This window comes from Myotis daubentonii, chromosome 13 (genome assembly GCF_963259705.1).
Source record: "Myotis daubentonii chromosome 13, mMyoDau2.1, whole genome shotgun sequence".
Taxonomy (NCBI): Eukaryota; Metazoa; Chordata; class Mammalia; order Chiroptera; family Vespertilionidae; genus Myotis; species Myotis daubentonii.
The window spans coordinates 45,914,001-45,938,532 of NC_081852.1; the positions used below are offsets into that span (position 1 = coordinate 45,914,001).

The window sequence follows — 24,532 nt, forward strand, 5'->3', positions numbered from 1 at the left end:
GTTGAATTAAAGGAGGTGGGGAGTTGAGTCTGCGGGGGGCTGCTGATTAAGGTGACTGAGCTTAGGAAGGACAGGACATGTCATTGCCTAGGAGGGCTTCGCTGAAAGATCTGGAGTGAGAAAGATGCCCAAGGTGAGCTGAAAGGGAGGCCGGTGTGACCCAGTCCCTGAGGAGCTGCACCCCAGTTAAGATTTGGTCGAGAGGACAGGTACAAATAATGCTTGTGGCTTATTATCCCCCAAACCAGCATTTTCTGTGTGCACTTCTGGTCCAGCTGTTACTTCATCCCTCCAGACCCGACCTCCACCCACCCAGACGTTCGACTGACAGGCCAGGCGACGGGGACCTGGAGCTAAGAATCAAGACCCTGCTCTGACCCATGCTTGGTCTCCACGCGCTGTGGCCCTCCGCACCCAAGGCAGGGAGCGCAGGAGCGGCAAGAAGTGAGGACAGGCCTCGGGTTCTCAGGCTCTGGGAGAGTTTTAAGCCCCCAGAGGACAGGTCGGTACGTCTCTAGCAGGAGGAAATCCTAGAAGGGAGAGAGGGACTCTCAGCCGCTGACGGCACTGGGGGTGGTGAGGCTACCACCAGGGGGCAGTATTGGGCTGCGGCCTTGGGGGCGGGGGCGCCAGTTGTCGAAGAGCTGTTTGTGAGCCTTGGCTTGAAACTGTGTAGGGTGGGGGGAGTGAAAGAAGACAGCAGCACCTACTCTGCACCCTACCCGGTCGGCCCCGCCTTCCAGGTCCCCGCCCCACCCCCGGCTCCGCCTCCACCCCGCCCCGCGTCTGACCGCGGCCCCTTCATCCTGCAGCTGGTGCTTTGGGGCCGCGGAGCTGTGCGTCGCTGTCTCCATGGCCCGGGATCCGAGCGCAAAGGTGAGAGAGGCAGGGAGTGCGGGCGGTGGAGGTGCTCGGGCTGAGGTGGGCGCGGACCGGGCCAGGCCTTGCCCACATCCATTCCACCCTCCAAGCTGGGCGAGGCCTTTCCCACCGCCAAGTCCCCCAGTCCCTCATAAAGGCTGTAGAGGGGCGCGGGCCAGGCCTCCAGCCGCGCGGGGTGCAGACCTGGAACGTGGAGTCGGGGATCGGTGCAGGGCGGGGGCCGCTTGGCGAACAGTGTTTGGGATCTGGGTCACGTCTCCTGATGTTGGGCGGGATAGAAGGAGAGCTTGTCCTCGAGCTGCAGCAGTAGAGACTGAGGTTAGACCCGAGGAAAGGAGAGAACCCGGGAGGAGATGGTGGAGGAAGGAGGCAGCGGGGGAGGGGCTCTCAGGCCAGGAGAGACCACCATCCCATTGGGCAGAGGGAGGTACCTCCCCCACTAAGCAGGTGGACCTCTGGATTGAAGATTGAGAGCCTGCTGATCCTACATTGATCTTGCGTGGCGGGGGGGGGGGGGGGGGGGGGTCTCCCCTCCTCAGTTCCCTCTGCCCTAAGATCTGCCTTAGTGGGAAGGTGATCAGAGTCCAGGGGCTGGCCCTGGGGAGCAACCCAAACTCTGGAACCAGGGGTGGAGTGTGGGGTGTGGACTGGAGACCTTGAAGCCTTGTTGCCCCTTAACCCCGCCCTCTCTCCCAACAGTTTAGGCCCAACTCCCATATCTAGAACTGCAGTATACTTGGGAGTAGAGGAGTGCCAAGTTACCTGTTTCATTCCATCTTTCCTTTACTAAAACCAGGGGCCTCCTTCCTCCCTTGCAGAGCAGCCTTGACTCATGAACCCATCCCATCTGAGCCTCTGAGGTCAGAAGCCTCCCCCCATCACACACACACACACAGTCTGGCCTTAGAATTAGGACATTGGAGAGCGAGGTGGGGTTCTGCTCTTAATCTCACCCTCCGTGGCCACTTGCAGCCTCCAAGCCTGCAGTGAGAATCGAACCCCTGTATGTACATATGCTTGTACATCTGTATGTACATTTGCATAGATGTAATTGTGTGTTTGAGGACTGTGAACATACATGTACTTGAACTTTCTGTGAACATGACAGTGCCTGAATCACTATATCAATGAGTTTGTGTGCATGTCCCTCCACATATGTGTATATGTGCAGAACCCACTGTGAATGGCGTACAATTCTTCATATGCACATATGTGGGTTTATAGCATCCTTGTCAACCTCTAAGGCTGTGTGACCTGCTGAGTGAATGGGCCTGTAATTATAACCTTACATGTGAATGCATATGAATGCATGTGGTAGGCCTTTTATGTGAACATATGTATGCACAAACCTTCCTGTGAATGTGTGTGTGCATGATTCTCCTGAGTACATGTGTTCACAGCCCTCCTCTGCATATGTATATGTGTATGTACCTGTTTGCATGCACCTCACCCTCCTCTGGACACATGTGACTCTTGTGTAAACCTGTGTCAGTATGCCATGCATCACACTCTGAGTGGCTCCTCTGATCTGGGCTGTGTTCCTCCTGCCCAATCCCAAGGACTGATTCCTCCTAGCCATAGGGCTCCCCCCTCCTTTCTCACTAAGCAAATAAGAGGCCCCAAAGGTAAATAGGTGTGCCTCCACAGTGAGGAGTGGAGCATGGGCAGTTTGCCTGGGGCCTCCTGCTGCCCCAGCCCCTAAACCAGTAGTTGATGCTCTTTCTGTGGTCCAGGGACCCTCTTCTCTCTACTCATATGCCATTCCCCCCTCTGGGCTCTGCCCACCACAGTGCTGACCTTTACCTCTTAAATAAACACTCCAAACTCCTGTTCTTCCTCTGGCCAGCTCCTGGTTCCTCCCCTCTCTTCAAGGCCACATAGTTAATATTTGACCTGGAAGGGAAAGGAGAGGCCAGTGACCCTCTGGCCCTGTTTGGGAGCATCTGATGAGATTGGGTGGGTCAGGCTTCCTCCACACCTAGCCCAGCTCAGGAAGTCTTCAGAAGCCACCTCAGAGATCAGGCCTGTTACATGGCTCAGCGGAGGCCACCTACCCAATCCCATCCCCAGCTGGTTGGCTTGAAGGAGGGTCCAGGTGTGGGAATAGTCTGCAAGATATGCCAGGGGAGGTGGCCAAGAGCTCAGGGATCCCATTGTTTGCCTTTTCCATGTTGCTCATGTCTGTTAACTGGCCTTTCACAATGGAGCCTCCTGCTTAGACATTACACTCATGCAGCCAGCAGGGGCAGATACCCCCAATGCCTGTGAGTGCCTGTTTGCAGGTAGGGACATGTGTAGATGCCTAGGCAGAGGGTGCAGTACAGACTAGAATGGGCAGGGCAGAGATGTGCACCCCCTCAAAGAGGAATGCTGCGGAGAAGTGTCTAATTAAAGAGAAATTCCAGAGGGAGCTCTCAGGCCCGGGAAAAGAAAAAACAAAGAGAAAACAGGACAAAATAAACAAAGACCCATTAACCGGCTCTGCCCAGGCCTTCCTGCATAAGGCACCCCCGCAGGCAGCAAGGGCAGCTGCTGCCCAGCTGGGTCTCATTGTTGGGAGGAGAAGGCATTCTCCCTGAGAACCCAAGCTCCACCAAGATGGAGGTCTAGCTAAGCTTCTGACTTGGTCAGAGAAGGACTATTACCTTGGGTTTGGTTTGGGGGGAGTCAAGGGTCTTGTAAGGAGGGCAAGTTCCACCCGACTTCCTGTGTCAAAATGACTGAGTCAACTCTGGCGTGGGAGTTCTATGGATGCTTGGCCACCTCCCTTCAGTACTCCCTGTAGTCTGGGGGTAATGTCATCTACCCTCCACCCACACACAGATCAAAGGGCTTTTTTTCCTGTGTTGTTTTTTTATTTTTCCTTCAGAAACCAGATCTCAGAGAACCAGGACTAGCCCTGCTGTCCAGGCAGGGAAACCTCATCAGTGACCTACAACCCCTCTGACCCAACGACTCCCTCTCACCATGGAGTTTGTATTTGATGCAGACAGGCAGCATGTGGTCCTCTGACCTCTGACCTTGGATTTCATGGCCATACAACCCTATGATTCCATGTCCCCCCAATTCCAGGACCCTCCCTGGCCCCATGACCCCTGACCTTTCAAGTGCCCTCCTTGGACCTTGACCCCTGTGACTGTTCTTCCCATCATCCCATTGACTCTGGCCCTGGCTCCCCTTGGGGGTCTTGTTGGTCTGGGCTTCCCCAGGAAGATGTGGGGGAGGCTCTGGCCCCTTCTCCTGAGTGTCCTCACAGCAACTGCAGTCCCCGGACCCTCGCCACGAAGACCATCCAGAGAACTAGATGCCACCCCACGGATGACTATCCCCTATGAAGGTTAGACCAACTCCCCACCTCAAAAGGCAGCAGGGGCTGGGGCTGAGGCTGGGGCTGGGGCTGGGGGCAGGCCAAGAACTGGGCTCACAGCTCCTGCTCTCCCCAGAGCTCTCTGGGACCCGGCACTTCAAGGGCCCCGCCCAGAACTACTCAACACTGCTGCTGGAAGAGGCCTCAGCAAGGCTGCTGGTGGGAGCCCGGGGCGCCCTGTTCTCTCTCAATGCCCACGACATAGGAGATGGGGCTCACAAAGAGGTCAGCCCCTGAAACCTGGACCACCCAGAGGGTCTCCAGCTTCATCTAGCTCCCCAGGGTCTCAATTTCCTGAAAATTCTGCAGCCTTCCATAGCTCCCTGGTCAGACAGTTCTGCCCTTCCTGGCCAGGTCTCTTTTACACCCAGTGCTCCTCCTGAAACCCCCACCCCAATTTCCCCATTCCCTGGGGTCCTGTCCCTGGTCTCACAGGTAATAGAGAAAGGCAAGGGTATTGGGGTCAGTGCATCAGCCTTTCTCCCCTTTCCCCCCTCTCCAGATCCACTGGGAGGCCTCCCCAGAGATGCAGAGCAAATGTCATCAAAAAGGGAAAAACAATCAGGTATGTGGTCTGCCCTGTCCCCAGCTCCTTTCCTCCTCCTCCTCCTCAACTGGGGATATCAGGGTTGAGAACACAGATGGAGAGGTAACTACCAGCCAGTCAGTTGCAGCAACCTCCATAAACACTGTAAGTGCTACTGGAGTGGCAAGCCCCGGCACAGCACTTCTAATTCAAACATCTGGTGACCTATTAGCTTGGTCTGTGATGGCATCTTAATTTCCTCTGGGCTCCCAAATAACAATCATGATAACAATAATTAATCTCTAGTAAGTGCTGACAGCTATTATCTCACCTAATTCTAAAATAACCCTGTGAAATAGTATTGTTCTCCATTTTAGAGATGAGAAAAATGAGGTTTTGGTCAAGGAATAGCTCAAGTACCCAGTATTCCATGGAGGGGTGTTGGTGAAGTGTCAGTTCTTTCTTACTAAAGACACAGGGCGTCTGCAGGGGTCCCTTGTCTGACTATGTAACAGATCTATCTGGGGAGCTTTTAAAAATATGCACTCCCAAGGCCCATTGACCCAGGGATTCTGATTCAGTGAGTCAGGAGTGATGCTGAGACAGCTGTGTTTAAAGAGGTGCCTCTTGGAGCTTTCATCAAAGGCTGCCTCCTGGTGCAGCGTGGATGGAAAATGGGGCTGGGAGGCAGGTGGAGCCCAGGCCACAAAGGGCTGCAAACGCCCAGCTGGGGGTCTGGATTTTATTCTGGGACAATGGGCACCCTCACCCAAAAGGCTCAAGATTCTGCAATTCTAACACGCTCCCATGTGAAGCTGACACTGCTAGTCCCTGGAGCACACTTTGGGTCTACAGAACATTTCCCAAAACATATGCTGGGGAACATTAATTTTCAAAAGAGGGATTTAACAGTCAGATGAGTTTGGGAAATGCTGCATGCTCAATCCCATAATGCATAGCAACACCTTTAAGGCTCTAAGAAGTTCCCGTAAAGGTAGGTTTTAACCTGTGGTTTCCAACTTATTTGACTACAGAATTGCTCCGCCCCACCTTTATTAATGCAAACATCTTGAGGAAACATTACGTACTATAGGAATAGTTATCCAGCCCCAGGCACCAGATGGATTAAAATGGAGTCTGAAGGCTGGAAAGGCAGTAGGGAGGTTGGGGGCATGATGTGGGTCAGAGGAGGGAGGGATGCCAAAATACTGCACCCAGTGAGGGAGCCGGATGAGACAAAGACGCCTGCACGGACTCAAACCCTGGGTAACAGGCAGGAGGAGGAGCCATTAACAAGGCAAAGAAGTCGAGAGGGTAGTAGCTTAAGGCATTTGATGGGCAGAGAAGGCCAGTGTGGCTGGAGTAGGGAAAGGCCAGCGTAAGGGCCAGAAACAGGAGCCTGTCGGACTCTATGTTCAGGACTCTGGTGAGCCACTGAAGGCTTTTTAAATATAGCAGTGACATGATCTGGTTTAGATTTTTTTAAATGCTTTGGAAAAAGTGGGTTGCAAGAATATGTTGATTGGTAGAATATCTCTGGAAGGGAACTCTAGACAATGGTAACAGCAGTCTCTTTTGAAGCAACAGGGATAAAAAGGAGACTCTGTTTACAACATATTCCTTTGTACCTTTTGAATTGTACACTGTGTGCATGTATTCCCTACTCATTGGATAAATAAGTCATTTTCTTATAAAGACTGATGGATGGTTGGGAGTGCTGTCAGGTAGTTGCTGCAGTAATTCAGGGAAGAGTTAATGGTGGTAATTTGGACTCAGGCAGGGGCAGTGGAGGGGAAGTGGACCAAGTCAAGAGACATTTAGGACAAAGGCACATTTCATCAGGGAGCAGGTCTGAATGTGGGGGTGAAGGAATGGGAAGCAGCAACAATAACTCCTGGTCTCTGGACTGAGTAGGATGCAGGGAGGAAGAAAGGAGGGAAAGACTGGAGGAACAGGTTTAGGAGGGAAGATGCAGGTTAGGGAGGAGGGGATGAGCTTGCTTTCTGACAAGGTGAGTTTGATGTGTCTGGAAATATCAGGTGGAGAGAGGGCCAGAGCCTGAGGATAGATATGATAGGGTCACTCCAAAAGGGTATGGGAGCTCCAGGATTGGGAGACATTGCTGAGATGTGAGAGAAGCATGTTAGGGTGGGGAGAGCCTGAGAGTACCTGAACTGATGGTGCAGGAGAAGCTGGCAGAGTATATCATGTAATATAAGATAGAGGGGCCCTAGCTGGTTGGCTTGGCGGATAGAGTGTCAGCCTGCGGACTGAAGGGTCCCAGGTTTGATTCTGGTCAAGGGCGCTTGCCAGGTTGCGGGCTTGATTCCCAGTAGGGCGCATGCAGGAGGCAGCCCATCAATGATTCCCTCTCATTTATGATGTTTCTATCTCTATCTCTCCCTCTCCCTTCCTCTCTGAACTCAATATATATATATTTAAAAATAATTAAAAAAAGAGATAGAGGGGAGAAGAGGAGTCATGCCCCTGGGAGGCCAAAGGAGAGCGAGTTCCAGGGACTAGTCTGTTCTGGGTACTGGGATCTTGGAAAGAACTGCGAGTCCTGGGAGTGAGGATGAGAGCCGGGCCAATGGAAGAGGCCTCGGAGGAGGCTCAGGACTCACGGCCCCCCCCCCCCCACCTGTCCCGCAGACCGAGTGCTTCAACCATGTGCGATTTCTACAGCGTCTCAATGCCACCCACCTCTACACCTGTGGGACTCATGCCTTCCAGCCCCTCTGTGCAGCCATTGTGAGTATGCCTGCCCCAGTCATGATCATTGGTCCGTGACCCCAGACTGGTCTGACCTTGGGCCCCTGCCTTTCCTTGGAACCACTGACTTTTGAACTCTCATTCCCCCAGGATGCTGAGGCCTTCACCTTGCCAACCAGCTTCGAGGAGGGGAAGGAGAAGTGTCCTTATGACCCCGCCCGTGGCTTCACAGGCCTCATCATCGGTGAGCACCTCTCCTCCCCACTCCTCCCTCACCCACAAGCACGCTGTGTGATGGACATGGATGTCATTGCCAGGACTTGCCACCATGTGCGTTATGTGCCTTGTCGTATGTGACATGTCTCATACCTGGTATGTCCCTACCCCAGATGGAGGCCTCTACACAGCCACACGGTATGAATTCCGGAGCATTCCTGACATCCGCCGGAGCCGCCACCCGCACTCCCTGAGGACTGAGGAGGCACCCATGCACTGGCTCAATGGTTAGGAGAATGAGGCTCAGGATGATGGGGGGCAGGGACTATTTCTTCATCTTTATTCCCTTGGGCTGTTGACCACCCTTTCCCCAAATCCCCAGGTGAGCCGGCCTATTCCTGGGTATTGTTGAGTGAGAGGTAGGGCCAGGGGGAGGGGGAGACACCCAGCCTGTCTCTGAAGCCACTTGAACTGCCTGACCCGCAGATGCTGAGTTTGTGTTCTCCATCCTGGTGCGGGAGAGCAAGGCCAGTGCGGTGGGTGACGATGACAAGGTTTACTACTTCTTCACGGAGCGTGCGGCTGAGGAGGGTTCTGGCAGCTTTGCTCAGAGCCGCAGCAGCCATCGTGTGGCCCGTGTGGCCCGTGTGTGCAAAGTGAGTAGGACTGAGGTCGGGGCAAGGGTGTAGAGGCTGAAGCACTGACCCTGGCCCCTGACCCCCTGCCCTGCCCTCCCAGGGAGATCTGGGAGGAAGGAAGATCCTGCAGAAGAAGTGGACCTCCTTCTTAAAGGCGCGTCTCATCTGCCACATTCCACAGTACGAGACACTGCGTGGTGTCTGCAGCCTGGACGCCGACACCTCAGCCCACACACACTTCTATGCGGCCTTCACGCTGACCACACAGTGGTCAGTGCAGGGACAATGGGGAGGCAAGAAACTGGGGACAGCACAGGGGCTGGAGCAGAGGTCACTGAGGATAAGACAGGATGCATTGTGGGGTGGGGGGGGGGGGGTCTGGCTGCAGAGAGAGCATTTTAAGCATGTCTAGCTAGCCTGGGGCTGGAGGCCACAGTGGCCTACTGACCCTCAGGAGGCCCTATGGGCCTGGAGCTGGGGTTAACCAGGGTAAGTGGGCTACAGGCTGGGCAGGTGGCAGACAGGCAGGCTCCTTTCAGTGTGACTCAGCCCTCTCCCCTATGTGTTATCCCTAGGAAGACCCTGGAGGCCTCAGCCATCTGCCGCTATGACCTGACAGAGGTGCAAGCTGTCTTTGCAGGCCCCTACATGGAATACCAGGATGGTGTCCGGCGCTGGGGCCGTTATGAGGGTGGGGTGCCGGAGCCCCGGCCTGGCTCGGTGAGGGAGCAGGCCTGGGGTAGGGTGCTCAGTAGACAGAACCCCTGGGAGGGACTGGAGGGTCTGGCCCTGTGGGGAGCACAGGCAGGCGGACAAAACCCGTGGGAGAGTAGGATCCTTGTGGGGAGTCCTGAGGTTCACCACCCCTGTCCCCTACCCCAGTGCATCACAGATTCACTGCGCAGCCAAGGCTACAACTCATCCCAGGACTTGCCATCGCTGGTCCTGGACTTTGTGAAGTTGCACCCACTGATGGCTCGGCCCGTGGTGCCCACACGTGGACGGCCCTTGCTGCTCAAGCGCAGCGTGCGTTACACACACCTCACAGGGACACCTGTCACCACGCCTGCTGGACCCACCTATGACCTGCTCTTTCTGAGCACAGGTGCTTCTGACCCCTGGCCTAAGCCCTCTGGTGACTGCTGACCTGTCCTTTGATCCCTGTTGACCTCTAGTCCCTTGATGACCCTTGGTCACAAAACCCTGGTAACCATTGATGTTGATTCTTCAATGAACACTCACTACTGGCCCCCAGTGAACACTTGGTTTTGGTGACTTCTGACTCCTGTCACCAACCACAATGACATTTGACCCTGATCACTAATGCTTAACTCAATTCCTGCCATGACATGCCCGGAGTTCCCATTGTCCTGAGGGCCCACTGCTACTGGCTGAATCCTGTCCCTGACCTCATGACTCCCGAGCTGGTCCCATACTGCAGGGGGACAAGAGCAGATTCCATTGCTGGGATCTGACCTTCTGCCCTTTTCATACCAGCTGATGGCTGGATCCACAAGGCTGTGGTCCTGGGCTCTGGCATGCACATTATTGAAGAGACACAAGTGTTCAAGGAGCCCCAATCTGTGGAGAATCTGGTCATCTCTCCAATGCAGGTAACCCCTGACTCGTGACCCTCAAAATGCCAGAATAGGGGGATTGGGAGGCTGGGCACTGGCTGTGTATGTGTCTATAAGTCGGAGTGGGGTTGTTGCTGACTAGCTGTCCTCTCTGGCTCCCAGCATAGCCTCTATGTGGGGGCCGCTAGTGGAGTCATCCAGCTACCACTGTCCAGCTGTTCCCGCTATCGCTCCTGCTACGACTGCATCCTGGCCCGGGACCCTTACTGTGGCTGGGACCCCAGCACTCGTGCCTGCATGGAGACCAACATCGTAGCAAACAGGTCTCAGGGTAGCAGGTGGGAAGTGGTAGGGGATTTGAGGGTCCCATGTGCCCAGGGACTCAGAGCCTGAGGGGAACAGGAAGGCCTGCCAGCTGTAGGGGGAGTGGGAACCAGTTGTTGGTAACAGCCCTAATGACCCCGCCACTGGGGGACCTGAAGCCCAGTTCCCCTTGTTCATGAGTCCTGGTCTTCTGTCTCCAGGACAGCACTGATACAGGACATAGAGAGAGGAAACCGAGGCTGTGAGGGCAACAGGGACACAGGTAAGTGATATTCATGTATGTGTGTGGGTCTGGCTGTCCTCCTTACCATTTACATAATTTGTATGTATGTAAATGTATGTATCTGAATGGCTGTGTCTGTGTGCTTTCAGATCCTGGCACAGAGTAAGTGCTCAACAAACATTTGTTGCCCCCCAAAATTATGAGGAAACGTGCTTACTTCCGGAGCTTACAGCCAAGTGGAGGGAGGAGGGGCTGGAAATCACACAATCACACAATTAATTATAATTATTTCCACTGGTTTTTGTTACAAAAGAAATAATTACAGCAATGACAAGGGTTTGAAGGATAATGGGTACTTCCCCAAGGAAGATCAGATGACTGAGGTGATATGTGAAGAGCAAAAATTAGTAATTATAGCTAATATGTACTGAGTACTTACTATGTGCTGGGCATTCACACACACAACCCCATTCATTCTCTCAGCATTCCCCTGAGAGAGGTGCCATTATCATCATCCCCACAAGGGACAACCTCTCTGAGGCACAGGGAGAATAAGTAAACTGACCAAAGTCAATCAGGTATTAAGCGGCAGGGTCAGAATTTGAACCTGTGCCCAGCAGTCAGGCTGGAGTTTGTGCTTTTGATCACCGCTATGCTCTCCCCCTCAAGTTAACCAGGCAGGTGGGGGCCATCGGGAGAGGGATGTCACCCAAGCAGAGGGAACAGCAGGCAGAGTGAGCTTAGTGTGTTTGAGCAACAAGAGAATGCCGGGGTCCAACCCCAGCAGGTCCAGGGGTTCCCAAAGGCGTAGACGGAGTCGGCAAAGAAGGAATGATACGGAGACAGCGTTCAGTTGATCAGCAGCCTAGCCAGGATCTCTAGCCCGGATCTCCAGCCAAGTTCTGGTCTGGATCTCCAGAGAGGTTCTGCTTCGGATCTCCAGCGAGGTTCTGTAGCCATGTTCCCTCGCTAGGTTCTCTAGTCAGGTTCTCCTGCCAATCTCTGTAGTCAGGTTCAGTCGAGGATCCCTTGCCATGTTCTCCCGCTAGGCTCTGTCTCTAGGCTCCGAGGCCAGTCCCTCTCCAGGATCCTCCGGCATGCTCTCTCCAGCGAAGTTCTTCTGTCTCTAGGCTCCGTGTAGGTTCTGTCTTCTTGATTCTGTTCTAAGTTCTGAGTCTTTCTGTCTTGTTACAACTGTATTTATACCAGTTGATTCAATCCTATCAATCTCTATTACAAAGGTTAGGGCGTTTCTTATCTCCATTCCAGGGAGAAAAGATTATGTAGTTTAAGCATGATTGTTCGTAGTTAAAGGGATTAATTACCCGCCTGGCACCCAGTTGAGGGGCTTTATTCCCTCCCTAACTTCAGGGGAAAATCCCTACCTGGGGATTCAACCCTTCTCGGAGAGGTGACCTTGGCTAAAACACAGCGCCAAGAAGGTGAGCAAACATATTAAGAACCGTATGCCATATATGCCAGGTCCCTTGAAACAGCAAGGATGGACCGGCTCCCGGCAAATTCCCCCTTTTTTATTTTTTAAAAGCAGGCATTAAAAAGAAAAACCTCAAATGCTCTCTTATATCCATTTTAAGAGTAGGATTGGCGCTTTCCGCTATTACCTGAGTCCTGATCTATCATCCCAGGGAGAGCTTGCCAATCCTGCACTTTCCCAGGGTAGAAAGGCTGCAGTGGGGTTAAGGATAAGGCTCCTTGGGCCTACCTTCTCCCATGCCATTACATTTACCTTTCCTTCCTCAGAAAAGCATGGACATACTTCTTGTATAAAACGTTCTGTCTGACTGGGAGTAACCTTAATTCCTCTGCTAGCAAGCACATATGTTAAAAGATCAATACAGAGTCTTTTTTCTTTGGACTCAGTATGGCCCATCTTCTCAATCTAAGTTCTGTACTATCCACCTTCTTACCCTACTTATCCTCTATAGGGGGGTCTGTAGCACCCTGGTGGAGTCCTATCCGTCCCGAGTGTGGGGGTTCTCAATGGGGGGGGGCTTACCTAGGGGAATCCTTTTCCAGGTGTTCCCAAAGGTGTGGACGGAGTCGGCGAAGACTATCCACCCTTTTCCTATGGTGGAGTCCTATCCGTCCCGAGTGCGGGGCGCTTACCTAGGGGTCCCTGTTCGGGCGCCATATGCCGGGGTCCAACCCCAGCAGGTCCAGGGGTTCCCAAAGGCGTAGACGGAGTCGGCAAAGAAGGAATGATACGGAGACAGCGTTCAGTTGATCAGCAGCCTAGCCAGGATCTCTAGCCCGGATCTCCAGCCAAGTTCTGGTCTGGATCTCCAGAGAGGTTCTGCTTCGGATCTCCAGCGAGGTTCTGTAGCCATGTTCCCTCTCTAGGTTCTCTAGCCAGGTTCTGTCCAGGCTCTCCAGTCAGGTTCAGTGTCCAGGTTCCAGTCAGGTTCTCCTGCCAATCTCTGTAGTCAGGTTCAGTCGAGGATCCCTTGCCATGTTCTCCCGCTAGGCTCTGTCTCTAGGCTCCGAGGCCAGTCCCTCTCCAGGATCCTCCGGCATGCTCTCTCCAGCGAAGTTCTTCTGTCTCTAGGCTCCGTGTAGGTTCTGTCTTCTTGATTCTGTTCTAAGTTCTGAGTCTTTCTGTCTTGTTACAACTGTATTTATACCAGTTGATTCAATCCTATCAATCTCTATTACAAAGGTTAGGGCGTTTCTTATCTCCATTCCAGGGAGAAAAGATTATGTAGTTTAAGCATGATTGTTCGTAGTTAAAGGGATTAATTACCCGCCTGGCACCCAGTTGAGGGGCTTTATTCCCTCCCTAACTTCAGGGGAAAATCCCTACCTGGGGATTCAACCCTTCTCGGAGAGGTGACCTTGGCTAAAACACAGCGCCAAGAAGGTGAGCAAACATATTAAGAACCGTATGCCATATATGCCAGGTCCCTTGAAACAGCAAGGATGGACTGGCTCCCGGCAAGAGAAGAGGCTGGAGAAGTGGGCAGGGACCATGCTAAGACAGGGGAGTGGCATGATCAGCTGAGTGTTTTTAAAAGGTCACCCCACTGCTGCATGAATGGGTTGGATGGGGACCAGAGTGGGCCAACAGCTGGGGAAGAAGAGAAGTGAACAGGTTTGAGGTAGATTCCAGAAGCAGGATCTTGGGTGAGAGTTACATACAAAGGTGAGGGGGTGGGGGCAGGTGAGAGGTAAGGGAGACCCCCAGGTTTCTGACTTAAGCACCTGAATGCTGGTAATGCTATGCACAGTGATAGTAATTTGAGGAAAAGATTTGGTGTAGTTTGAGACAGAAGCTTTGGCCTTAGTTCCTGTGACATGTACAAGAGACTCATGTTGATGCCCAGCATGTGGGAGATATTCAAGTCTGACACGCAGGAGAGAACTCTGTGCTGGAGGTAGAGATTAGGCATCGCCAGCAGATGGCAGGAATTGAAACCACAGGGAAGGGCCAATGTGAGCCTTCTGTGTGAGCAAAAATGCAGAGCTTGGCCAGCTGCCACCTTGATTCCAGATTCTATGCTTGATGCTGGGGACATAGCAGTGAGCCATCTGGCTTGCCATCTCCAGTGCCTTCCCTAGGATCGGCAGGCGCTGACTGATCCTCCTGTCCCCCACTTTCTCCAGGGCCGCCGCCACCACCGATGAAGACACGCACTGTGCTCCGGGGTGATGATGTCCTCCTGCCCTGTGACCAGCCATCCAATCTGGCCCGGGCCCTGTGGCTGCTCAACGGGAGCATGGGCCTGAGTGACGGGCGGGGCGGCTACCGCGTAGGCGTGGATGGGTTGCTGGTGACAGACACACAGCCTGAGCACAGTGGCAACTACGAGTGCTACGCTGAGGAAAACGGCCTCCGCACCCTGCTGACCTCCTACAGCCTCGTGGTCCGGCCTGCCACTCCTGCCCCGGCTCCACAAGCCCCTGCCATGCCTGGGGCACAGTTGGCATCTGATGTAAGGCTGCTCTATGTGCTAGCCATCGCTGCACTTGGTGGCCTTTGCCTCATCCTGGCTTCCTCCCTCCTCTATGTGGCCTGTCTTCGGGGCGGCAGACCAGGGCACCGACGGAAATACTCACTGGGTCGGGCTGGCAGGGCAGGGGGCTCTGCTGTGCAGCTGCAGACTGTCTCAGGCCAGTGTCCAGGAGAGGAAGATGAGGGTGACGATGGTGAGGGGGCTGGAGGCCTAGAGAGTGGCTGTCTCCAAATCATTCCGGGGGAAGGAGCTCCAGCCCCACCTCCACCACCACCACCACCACCACCAGCTGAGCTGACCAACGGGCTGGTGGCATTGCCCAGCCGGCTGCGCAGGATGAATGGCAACAGCTACATGCTCCTGAGGCAGAGCAACAATGGAGTGCCCACAGGGCCCTGCTCCTTCGCTGAGGAGCTCAGCCGCATTCTGGAGAAGAGGAAGCACACACAGCTCGTAGAGCACCTGGATGAGAGCTCTGTCTGAGCCCAGCGTCCCAGGACAAATGCTCTTCCAACCAGCCTGTCTGCCCAGGCTGGGCTGCTGCCTCCCAACACAGCCCTACTTTCACCGCCCCCCCCCCCCCCCCCAACTCCAGGCCCTTCTAACTTCTGATGTCCCTATAGGGCTGGCCAGAGTCAGGCCCAGCCAAAGTCCCCTCAGTCTCCACAGACCCATCTGTGAGCAGCCCAGGCCAACTGGTTCTCCTCAGAGGTAGGTGCTCCCTCAGGTTCTTCAGCCCCAGCCCCAGTTCCTATTCCTTTAACCTGAGCACGTGGGAGGAGAGGACCCCATCCTCCTGCCCATTAATCTGCTCAAATCCTCCCTCTTTCTCTCAGGCAGGGCTTGCAGGTCCAGATGGCCTCAATGTCACCATCCTCTGCATGGCCCCATGTGCTGGATGGTCCTGACACCAGACAAGACCTCTGTAGCCAAAAGAGCCACTTGAGCCCTACGTACATTCACATGCACACATGGAAGAATGTCTACCAGCTGGGCTGCAGGCCCCCACCCCCTCCTTCCGGTGCATTCTTATTTCATCCCCTTTTCTGGGCTTTGGGTTCCCTCCCAATTGCCATATCCCATCCTATCTAGCTATCTAGTCCTCTTCCCTAGTCCCAGCCCCCTATGATGACCTCTATCAAGAACTTGGGAACAGGCCGGCGGTGGGAGGTAAGACTGTATCATTCTCCTCTTCTCCCTTAATTTGTAGCCCTTACGCATCAACCTCCCCCCCCCCGCCCCCCAATGCCCTTGGTCACTCTCAAGAGTGACAGAGGCAGAGTTCTAGGCATGTCCCGCACATACATGTGCTTACATTTCCACTCACATGCACCTTATGAGCCTCCTCTTGCTGCCTCAGACCTGTCTATCAGGTTTGGTCCATGGACATTTCAGAGAGCCCTCTCTGGTGCAGCTGTCCTTGCAGACACTTCCCTAGGACGGGCAACCCACACTGCACTCAATGAGCCAGCCTCCCTTTTGGGGACCAAGCATTTGCTACCCCTAGATTAGAGCAGGAGGAAGATCTGATAACTCACCTGGCACATGAAGCCCGTTCTTGGAACTATGCAAAGGGCAGAGGCTGGGAGTTTGGATGCTTGGCTCCACCCCTGTCCTACCTCACCGGGGCACTTTTAGGGTCCAGTGGCCTCTGAAGTCTCCAGGCCCAAATGGGACAATCAAATCCTGACTGAGCTCCCCCATTCCCTTGGGTGAGGATGACTGTTATTTTTGTAGCTGAGAACGTGGGATCCCACGGATTTTTACTGCCCTTCACCCTTCCTCCCCCACCTCTCCCCCACAATGAATGTATTTATTGTGAGATGGTTATACTCTTTAGGAATGCCTCCAATCCTCCTCCCCCTCCAGGTGGGTGGAACGGACATGTGACAGTGGGGAGCCTGGACTCCGTTCCTCCACCCCGTTGGTTAATAAATACCCTTTTCCCCATGACTGTGAGTAGTCTGCTTGGTCTAAACTGGCCTTCCCCTGCTCACCAGGGGACAGGCTTCTGAGTCTTTGGAAAAGTGCTGCAGGGTTAGGTCTGCTCCCCACAAAACTATTTGCAGAGGAAATTGGGATCCTCAGCTTCCATCCTGGCTGCCCTTTGTTAAGGCTCTCACTAGTAACTGATCATGGCATGAAGGGCACAACAAAAGTAGAGTGGTTCAGGATTCATATAAAGGTTTCTAGGTTTTTACCTCCTACCTCTTTTCCTCACCATCTTCCCCACCTTTTTTCTTTTCTTTTTTTTAGCTAAACCCCTAGAACAGTGGTTCTCAACCTTCCTAATGTCGCGACCCTTTAATACAGTTCCTCATGTTGTGGTGACCCCAAATTTCATTGTTACAAATTGAACATAATGAAAGCATAGTGATTAATTACAAAACATGTAATTATATATGTGTTTTCCGATGGTCCTAGGCGACCCCCAAAGGGGTCACGACCCACAGGTTGAGAACTGCTGCCCTAGAAGATGCTCCCCATTTACCAGTAACCCCGAGAATCACTCTCTCCAAGAGTCACAGCCTTTGATATTAAGCATCCTGAAAGGTTTAGTACATGCCCCACTTCTGGTTTTATGATCATGAAAAATGGGGTTGTGCTTAAAATATTCTGAAGACAGACCTCAGGTGTGACTGTGGGCACATTTATTCATCTCAGTTTTGCCGTGTACACGCATTCATATAGCCTCGCCCAGCGCCAGGTTCACAGCAGAGAAGGTGCTGGCGCTCTCTAGCTCAGTGGCTGCAGAAACAGGACCTCAGAGACGAGACGCTTCAGAAGCCGGCCGGGGAGTCCCTGCTGTGCCGAGACCACTGTCATCAATTTGGATTTCAAAGAGGAGGAGGACCCAGGAAGGGCCCAGAAGACTCTCAGGTTTCAGTCATGCCAACTGGCTAATTGAGACACAAGGTCACTGCCCCTCGCAGTGGGCACCAAAAGCAGCAGGCAGCTCTTCTCTGTCCCGAGCAAAAGTTTTGGCACCAACTTTCTCTTTCGCGGGCACCATCTGTCCGTCTGGGCTTGTAACCCCCGGAACCAAGAGGAGGAACCGCCTTCACTGGGGCTGGGGCTGGAGTCGGGGCAACTCTTCACTGCGCTTGCCCCTGGGCGGGGGCAGGACCCTGGGCCTCTCGGGGGCGCAGCCCGCCCGGCACCGTCGGCTTGTTGGTGAAGGGGTGCCACTGGCCCTGGACGCTCGGGCTGTCCGTGTGGAAGGGCTTGCGGATGCGGATGATGTCCAAGCCCGACTGGGTCGCGAGCTTCCTCACCAGGGCCGTGATCTCCTCGACCGACTTGCTGTTGAGGCTCTCCTCGCGCACCGCCCCGTTCACTGGCAGGAGGGAGGTGGGTGAGAGGCGGCGGGCCGGTCAGACCTCAGACGCGGGAATGGAAACGGGCCCGCCCGCCCGCAGGCCGCCCCCGCCCCCGCCCCCTCCCGGCCCACTCACGGTATTCGGCCACGACTCTGGGCACATGGCACGGCCGCGCGTTCACGTATATGACGACCCCCGGGTTCTGTCGGGCGAAGTCGGCCACCTCCTGTTCCACGAACTCCCTGGGAAACCCCAAAAGGGTGAGCACGGTGACCCCTGACCCGGGCGACCTCTGCCGGGAGTCGCCGCCCCGCGCCCCTCGCAGGCTCACCTGGCGCCGCGGGACGAGGGCGCGTCGCGGCTGAGGCGGAAGCTCAGGCGCTGCAGCTGCTGCACGTAGCGGCCCAGCCCGTTGTGGAGCACGCTGGTCAGGAAGCGGCTCGGAGTCCCGCGCGCCGTCATGGCTGCAGCGCCCAGGCCGCCGAGCCCCGGCTCGAGGGAAGGGGGCGGGGCTAACCTGGGCTTCCGCTTCCGGGGGCACGCGCCCCGGGGAGTTTTGATTCCGAGGTCCTGGCGTGTGGCGCGTGCGAGTGAGTGACCCACATTGCGAGCGAAAGTCATGAGCCGCGAGTGGTGACACGGGGCCCGGCTCGGAGCGGCGGAGACCCCGCGGGTGACCCGGAGGGAAGACACGCGCGCGGGTGGAGAAGGGGCGCGGAGAGGGGCGGGGGCCGCACGGTGGCGCCCTAGTCGTGTCGTGCCCTTTGGGGGCAGGAGCCGCGGAGAGAGCCCCTGCTTGGGGAGCTAGAGCAGAGGGGCGGCGGAGAGGACGCCGAGGGCTGCAGGGATGAGGACGCCGCAGAGGGCAGTAGCGGTGGAGAGAATCTGGAGAAGCCGTCATCGGTGAAGGGCTGCGATGGGAGAAGCTGTGAAGGGGCCAGACAGGGACCGAGGCGTGAAAGGATCGTGCAGACGGCCTGGGGTACAAGTAGCAATGTAGAAGGGCCGAAGAGGATTCAGACAGGTGTGTATGAGGGAGAAGTTTGAAGAAAGGGAGAAGCCACCTAGGGTGCCGTGTGGAGCATCCGTAGGGTCTGATTACGGAAGGTACCTGCACCAGGCACCTAAGGCATCGGAAGCAGGGGCTTCCGCCATTTGACTAGGAATGTGGGTCCTTCTCCGATGTGTGTACCCCCTCCGTATCCTGCTGTCCCTGCGCGGGAAGTGGATGGGCTGGAGGGGCCTGCCTCGAAGCTTGGTCCCAGGCCCTCCTCGAAGACGGTACAGGAAGGAGGCTCTCCCAGCCCTGGAGGTGCCAGTGTTGCCTGTAACTGCAACGGAAATCCGCCAATATTTGCGGGCACACGGGATCCCCTTCCAGGATGGCCACAGCTGCCTGCGGGCACCCAGCCCCTTTCTGGGAGCCTCGCAGCTCAAGGACCAGACTGGTGCTGCCACTTCCTTCAGCCTCTACATTAACAAGACCACAGGCCGCTTTCTCTGCATGACCAGCCTAGCAGAGGGCAGCTGGGAAGACTTCCAGGCCAGCGTGGAAGGGCGTGGGGATGGAGATAGAGAGGGAATCCTGCTGAGTGAAGCCCCAGGAGCTGAGGACAGCGAGGAGGTCCGGAGGATCTGGGACCGAGCGGTACCTCTCTGGGAGCTGCCTGAGCAGGAGGAGGCGCAGCTGGCTCGTGTGATGTTTGGCCTTACCAAGGTGTCAGACGACACACTCAAGCTTTTCAGTGTGCGGTATCTGCGGCCTGCTCGGAGCCTTGTCTTCCCTTGGTTCTCCCCTGGAGGTTTGGGGTTACGAGGCCTAAAGCTCCTAGGGGCTGAAGGCCAAGGGGATGGAGTGCACTACGTGGAGACCACCATTCCTCGGCCTGGAGCCTACCACAATCTGTTTGGATTACCGCTGATCGGTCGTCGAGATGTTGAGGTGGTACTGACGAGTCGTGAGCTGGACTGCCTGGCCTTAAACCAATCCACAGGGCTGCCCACTCTTGCCCTTCCCCGAGGAACAACCTGCTTGCCCCCTGCCTTGCTTCCTTACCTCGAACAGTTCCGACGTATCGTGCTCTGGCTTGGGGATGACCTTCGGTCCTGGGAAGCTGCCAAGTTGTTTGCCCGCAAACTGAACCCCAAGCGATGCTCCTTGGTGCGGCCTGGGGATCAGCATCCCCGCCCCCTGGAGGCCCTAAACCGAGGCTTAAATCTTCCTCGAATTCTGCGCTCTGCCCTGCCCGCTTGGCACAAGTCTATTGTGTCTTTCCGGCAACTTCGGGAGGAGGTGCTAGGAGAACTGTCAAATGTGGAGCAGGTAGCTGGCGTTCGCTGGAGCCGCTTCCCAGACCTCAATCGTCTCTTGAAGGGACATCGGAAGGGCGAGCTGACAGTCTTTACAGGTTACCCTTTGGGAAATCACTGCTTGGGTGGTAGCAGAGGACCAGGTGACATGTGGGTGTGGACTACTGTAAATGTTGAGGGGGCTTTTCCTCCCAACTTTGAGGCCCTGCTCCATGTCTTGGTTTCAAGGGTAGGACTTCCCTCCCTCACCCAGGTCTGTGTTCAACCCCCCTGCAGGGCCAACAGGCAGTGGAAAGACGACATTCATCAGTGAGTATGCCCTAGATTTATGTACCCAGGGGGTGAACACGCTATGGGGTAGCTTTGAGATCAGCAACGTGAGATTAGCTCGGATCATGCTAACACAGTTTGCTTTGGGGCGGCTGGAAGAGCAACTGGACAAATACGATGAGTGGGCCGACCGCTTCGAGGACCTACCCCTCTATTTTATGACTTTCCATGGGCAACAGAACATCAGGTAAGATTTGCAGGCCTGGGGTTTTTAAAGAATGGGAGGGCAGGAGAACAGACCCTGGGGTTTTCAGAATGCTGGCTTTCTGCCTGGGTTGGATGGGAGACTACTTGTAATTGACTCTTGAATTCATTGCCTCTTCTTCTTCCCAGGACTGTAATAGACACAATGCAGCATGCGGTCTATGTCTATGACATTTGTCATGTAGTCATCGACAATCTGCAGTTCATGATGGGTCACGAGCAGCTGTCCACGGACAGGTGACATCCTTTTGTCTATCTGGAACCCCCTTGAACACACATGTCTTCTCAGGCAGCTGGCCCCTAGGCACTCACACTGTACTCTCTTGTTTTCTGACACGTGTCCAGACATACCCCACTCCATGTCTTTATGAGGCGTGGGGTGTAGCAGCAGGAAGTATGGACAGGGACCTAAGTGTGAGTCCTTGGGTAAAGAGTATAGAGTGGGGTTGTGGTGCTTTGTGGAGACGTGAATGAATCAAGAGTATGTGTATATTCTTGTCCTGTCGATATCTGATAACCTCTTTGCTTTGTTGGGGTGGGTGTAGGATTGCAGCTCAAGACTACATTGTTGGGGCTTTTCGGAAGTTTGCGACAGACAGTAACTGCCATGTGACACTGGTCATTCATCCCCGGAAGGAGGATGATGATAAGGAACTGCAGACAGCATCCATTTTTGGTTCAGCCAAAGTAAGTGACCTTTAGAGGAGCCCAAGCTTTGGAAAGTAGAGGGGCAGGTGTGACCAGGCATAGTCCTTAGTTAGCCTTAAATCATCTTGGTTTCATCTGGAAGAGGCAGCTGGGGCCATGACATGAGGAATATAAAGGCGAATAATTGTAGGTCCTTTCCTCTCCTTCCCCTCCAGGAGCTCACATCATCTAGTGGGGAAAACAGTGAGACAGTGATTACAACTCAGTGTGATAAAAGCTATGATAGGTAGCACAGGTATTTGGGGAACAAAGAGAAAAGACATCTGAGTCATCCTGGGGTATCTGGGGAGACTTCCTAGAGGAGGTGTCAGTAAAGGTTGGGTTGACTTTTGGCCAATAGTGGGTGTTTAATAACTAAATGGGAGGGCCTTCTGGGCAGCAGGACCAGCCCAATCCCGGAGCTTCCGAGGTACACTGAACCCCTATTACATGCCAGGCCTGGGCTGGGCACAGGGAACACAGGGTGAGGAGCACAGACCATGTGCTACGATGAAACAAACATGGAGCTGGGGAAGAGAATAACACTGAAGTAGAAAGATGGTGGTGCCTTCTTTATTTATGGGGATTAAGAATGGTCTCTCTGATAAAGTGAGACATTTACTCTGAGACCTCAATGAGAAGAAACTGGGGTTGAGTGGGCTGATGGGCTGTATAGGAGAAGTGTTACAAGCAGAGGGAACAGCAGCACAAAATCTGGGGATGGTAGCAAGATTGCTAAGGAACTGAAAAACTCAAGTGGCCCCAGCATCATGGTCAATAGTTCAGAAAGCTTTGATGAAAAGGGAAAGTACTTTTTCCTTTCCCCATTCTTGCCACTTCTCCCTATACGCTCGACCTTCCTTTCTGCTTCTCTCATATGTCTTCTCACTGCTCCTTCATCCTCTGCTCCCTGTCCCTCAGGCAAGCCAGGAAGCGGACAATGTTCTGATCCTGCAGGACAGGAAGCTGGTAACTGGGCCAGGAAAACGATACCTGCAGGTGTCCAAGAACCGTTTTGATGGAGATGTAGGTGTCTTCCCACTTGAGTTCAACAAGAGTTCTCTCACCTTCTCCATACCACCAAAGAGCAAGGCCCGGCTCAAGAAGATCAAGGATGACAATGGCCTAGTGGCCAAAAAGTCCACTTCTGGTAAAAAGGGGGCTGTGCCCCGGAACTCTGAGACTTTCTCGGGTGAGGCCCCCAACCAGCCAGACCCCTCCCAACTTTCAAGGTGAAGGAGATACAGAGTAGGACACTGGAACGAGCCTGACAGGACAGGTTGGGGCATAGGCTCTTCCTTGGCCCTCTGCTAGGACTGCCTCTGTCCTGTGGTCCTAAGCGATGGGCCCTTCTCAGTGTGACCTAGCCTAGGGCAGGGTCCCCTAGTGAGAATTCAGTTTAGCAGATATTTGAGAAACTACCGTGTGCCAGGCTTTGTTCTAGATCTGGGAATACAGCACTGACAAGACAGATGAAGTCCCTGCTTCCATTGAAAATGCAGTCTGGTGAGAGTACAAGATAAGTTAATGGACAAATAAACACAAAACATAATTTCAGGTCGTGAAAACTTCGAACTGAAAAAAAAAATAGTAATGCGATAGTGCTTACAGGCTAGTTTAGATTAAGGTCTGAAAAGGTGTCTCTGAACAGAAAACCTTTGAGCTGGGGCCTGAGGAACTAGTATTGAGCCATGTGGACATCTGGAGAAAGAGGGATCCAGGTAGAAGGAAAAGGAAATAGGCCCTGAGGTGGGAATGAGCAAGTTGAGTTCGAAGCAGTGAAGTCAGGCCCCCTGAACCTGGAGAAGAGGAGACTTCTTGCCAAAATTCCAGCCTAGGCTTTCAGAGCCACAGGGTGACATGGTGGGTACCAAGCTCCTCCGCTCCCCACTCTGGAGCCTGCTGTGCGGTGGCACTATCATTGGGTCCTAGGTCCTTGGCTCTGTAACATCAGGGCCCTGTGATGAAGGTGGAAGCTTGGCCAGAGAGCCATGGAAGGAAGCTGTGAGCACAGAGTGCCTGCCACCTGGACACTGATTGTATGGAATGCCGCCTCTGACCACTTGAGTGGATGCAGGCATAACTTTTTGTAGAGCCTTTCCCAGTTTTATTGAAAAAAAAAAAAATGTTTTTTCTCATTGCCTTTGTTTCTGTGCTGCTGCTTATTTGTCCACTAGGTGTCTCCCCAAAGTGGATTTTCTCACTTTGAATTGGGAGTGGATGGGTCCCCTCCTGTCTGAGCTGTGTGCTCCCAAGGAAGCAAAAGCATTAAAGGGCCTTCACACACGCACTCCTTCACACCTCTTCTTGGCCTCGGGAAGACAGGATGGTGCCTCTTTATCCCTGTTTTCCCTGAGGATCTTCATATGACCCCTCTCACCAGACCACATGCCTAGGCTCTGCCTGACCTGCTGTCTCTCTGTGATATGAGCCACTCACTGAGCTCTCAATGTGGACTCAGGATCAACGTATTCTTACCTGGCCCCCCGTCCATTTTCACCCTCCTGTACCTTCCTTTTTTTAATATATTTTATTGATTTTTTTACAGAGAGGAAGGGAGAGGGATAGAGAGTTAGAAACATCGATCAGCTGCCTCCTGGGGATGTGCCCACAACCAAGGTACATGCCCTCGGCCGGAATCGAACCTGGGACCTTAAGTCAGCAGGCCGATGCGCTGTCCACTGAGCCAAACTGGTTAGGGCCTCCTGTATCTTCTTAGTGTTTCTCTTATGTTAGTGTGTGTGTTGGAATACATAGGGCTCTTGTTTGAAAAAGCAGAAACTTGGCCCTCTCTCACCCCAGTCCACACACACGGACATGTCTAATTCTAGAAGTTCGAGGAGAGGTATAGGACTCCTCATTTTTAACAAGGAGATGGGAAAATATGAGAGACCCTGTCAGAAATAGTCCTAAATGATGACACCTGCATCTCATTTCCTCTGATATCCTAAAGTTACAGTTTCCCTTTAGATTTGCCAGCAAGTGTGGTGAGAATGCAAGATGTTCTGAGGGGCCTGGGGAGAAAGAATCCTTTTGTAAGATTGGGAGATTGGTTCCCTCTCTGAAGCAGTGCTGCCTTACCAAGGTCTCCCTGTCAACCCAAGAAGGGCTTCTGGAACCCTGTAGAAGGGTCTGGGATCTCTGGTCTTTTATGTGTGAGAACTATGGCTACAATTGTCTCCTGAAACACAGAGCAAAGCTGTTTTCTGTGGGGGAAGAACCGGGGGGAAGGGAGGAGAGAGCTC

General features: G+C 54.0%; 3 protein-coding genes across 6 annotated transcripts; 2 read left to right on the forward strand and 1 right to left on the reverse strand.

Moving 5' to 3' along the window:
- The first annotated feature begins 750 nt into the window (after window positions 1-750).
- On the forward strand, window positions 751-16,389 carry SEMA4G (semaphorin 4G). Of its 3 annotated transcripts, XR_009448240.1 has the most exons (16): window positions 751-876; window positions 3,752-4,219; window positions 4,326-4,474; window positions 4,752-4,814; window positions 7,428-7,526; window positions 7,638-7,731; window positions 7,877-7,990; window positions 8,190-8,359; window positions 8,442-8,611; window positions 8,917-9,061; window positions 9,224-9,446; window positions 9,839-9,954; window positions 10,081-10,241; window positions 10,443-10,504; window positions 14,087-15,147; window positions 15,273-16,389. XR_009448240.1 is itself a non-coding variant. In XM_059661119.1 (15 exons), exons 2-15 carry the CDS (start codon window positions 4,096-4,098, stop codon window positions 14,917-14,919), a joined length of 2,523 nt encoding a protein of 840 aa, XP_059517102.1. In that variant the 5' UTR covers window positions 751-876; window positions 3,752-4,095; the 3' UTR covers window positions 14,920-16,389. The 3 variants fall into 3 exon arrangements, 2 of the variants coding, with proteins under 2 accessions (XP_059517102.1, XP_059517104.1); XM_059661119.1 differs by having other exon boundaries at window positions 14,087-16,389; XM_059661121.1 differs by lacking the exons at window positions 751-876; window positions 4,326-4,474 and having other exon boundaries at window positions 4,084-4,219; window positions 14,087-16,389.
- Window positions 16,390-17,070: 681 nt separating this feature from the next.
- On the reverse strand, window positions 17,071-18,271 carry MRPL43 (mitochondrial ribosomal protein L43). The gene is made up of 3 exons (XM_059661124.1): window positions 18,088-18,271; window positions 17,892-17,998; window positions 17,071-17,773 (listed from the first exon to the last, which is right to left on the reverse strand). The coding sequence occupies exons 1-3, from the start codon at window positions 18,216-18,218 to the stop codon at window positions 17,532-17,534; spliced, it is 480 nt and encodes a 159-aa protein (XP_059517107.1). The 5' UTR covers window positions 18,219-18,271; the 3' UTR covers window positions 17,071-17,531.
- A 50-nt stretch (window positions 18,272-18,321) lies between these two features.
- On the forward strand, window positions 18,322-23,429 carry TWNK (twinkle mtDNA helicase). Of its 2 annotated transcripts, XM_059661123.1 has the most exons (6): window positions 18,322-20,164; window positions 20,343-20,375; window positions 20,496-20,583; window positions 20,730-20,837; window positions 21,146-21,287; window positions 22,209-23,429. In XM_059661123.1, the coding sequence occupies exons 1-6, from the start codon at window positions 18,922-18,924 to the stop codon at window positions 22,521-22,523; spliced, it is 1,929 nt and encodes a 642-aa protein (XP_059517106.1). In that variant the 5' UTR covers window positions 18,322-18,921; the 3' UTR covers window positions 22,524-23,429. The 2 variants fall into 2 exon arrangements, with proteins under 2 accessions (XP_059517106.1, XP_059517105.1); XM_059661122.1 differs by having other exon boundaries at window positions 18,325-20,164; window positions 20,343-20,583.
- The last annotated feature ends 1,103 nt before the right edge of the window (window positions 23,430-24,532 follow it).

What these genes read in the sequence shown, in the direction of transcription:
- SEMA4G (XM_059661119.1), top strand. Translation starts at nt 4,096, where the DNA reads ATGTGGGGGAGGCTCTGGCCCCTTCTCCTGAGTGTCCTCACAGCAACT. An exon ending in GATGACTATCCCCTATGAAG is followed by an intron (nt 4,220 to 4,325) that starts GTTAGACCAACT and finishes TGCTCTCCCCAG; the next exon opens with AGCTCTCTGGGACCCGGCAC. An exon ending in TGAGGGCAACAGGGACACAG is followed by an intron (nt 10,505 to 14,086) that starts GTAAGTGATATT and finishes CACTTTCTCCAG; the next exon opens with GGCCGCCGCCACCACCGATG.
- MRPL43 (XM_059661124.1), bottom strand. Translation starts at nt 18,218, where the DNA reads ATGACGGCGCGCGGGACTCCGAGCCGCTTCCTGACCAGCGTGCTCCAC. An exon ending in CCCTCGTCCCGCGGCGCCAG is followed by an intron (nt 17,999 to 18,087) that starts GTGAGCCTGCGA and finishes GGGGTTTCCCAG; the next exon opens with GGAGTTCGTGGAACAGGAGG. An exon ending in CAGAGTCGTGGCCGAATACC is followed by an intron (nt 17,774 to 17,891) that starts GTGAGTGGGCCG and finishes CCCTCCTGCCAG; the next exon opens with TGAACGGGGCGGTGCGCGAG.
- TWNK (XM_059661122.1), top strand. Translation starts at nt 18,922, where the DNA reads ATGTGGGTCCTTCTCCGATGTGTGTACCCCCTCCGTATCCTGCTGTCC. An exon ending in GAGCAGCTGTCCACGGACAG is followed by an intron (nt 20,838 to 21,145) that starts GTGACATCCTTT and finishes GGGTGGGTGTAG; the next exon opens with GATTGCAGCTCAAGACTACA. An exon ending in CCATTTTTGGTTCAGCCAAA is followed by an intron (nt 21,288 to 22,208) that starts GTAAGTGACCTT and finishes CCTGTCCCTCAG; the next exon opens with GCAAGCCAGGAAGCGGACAA.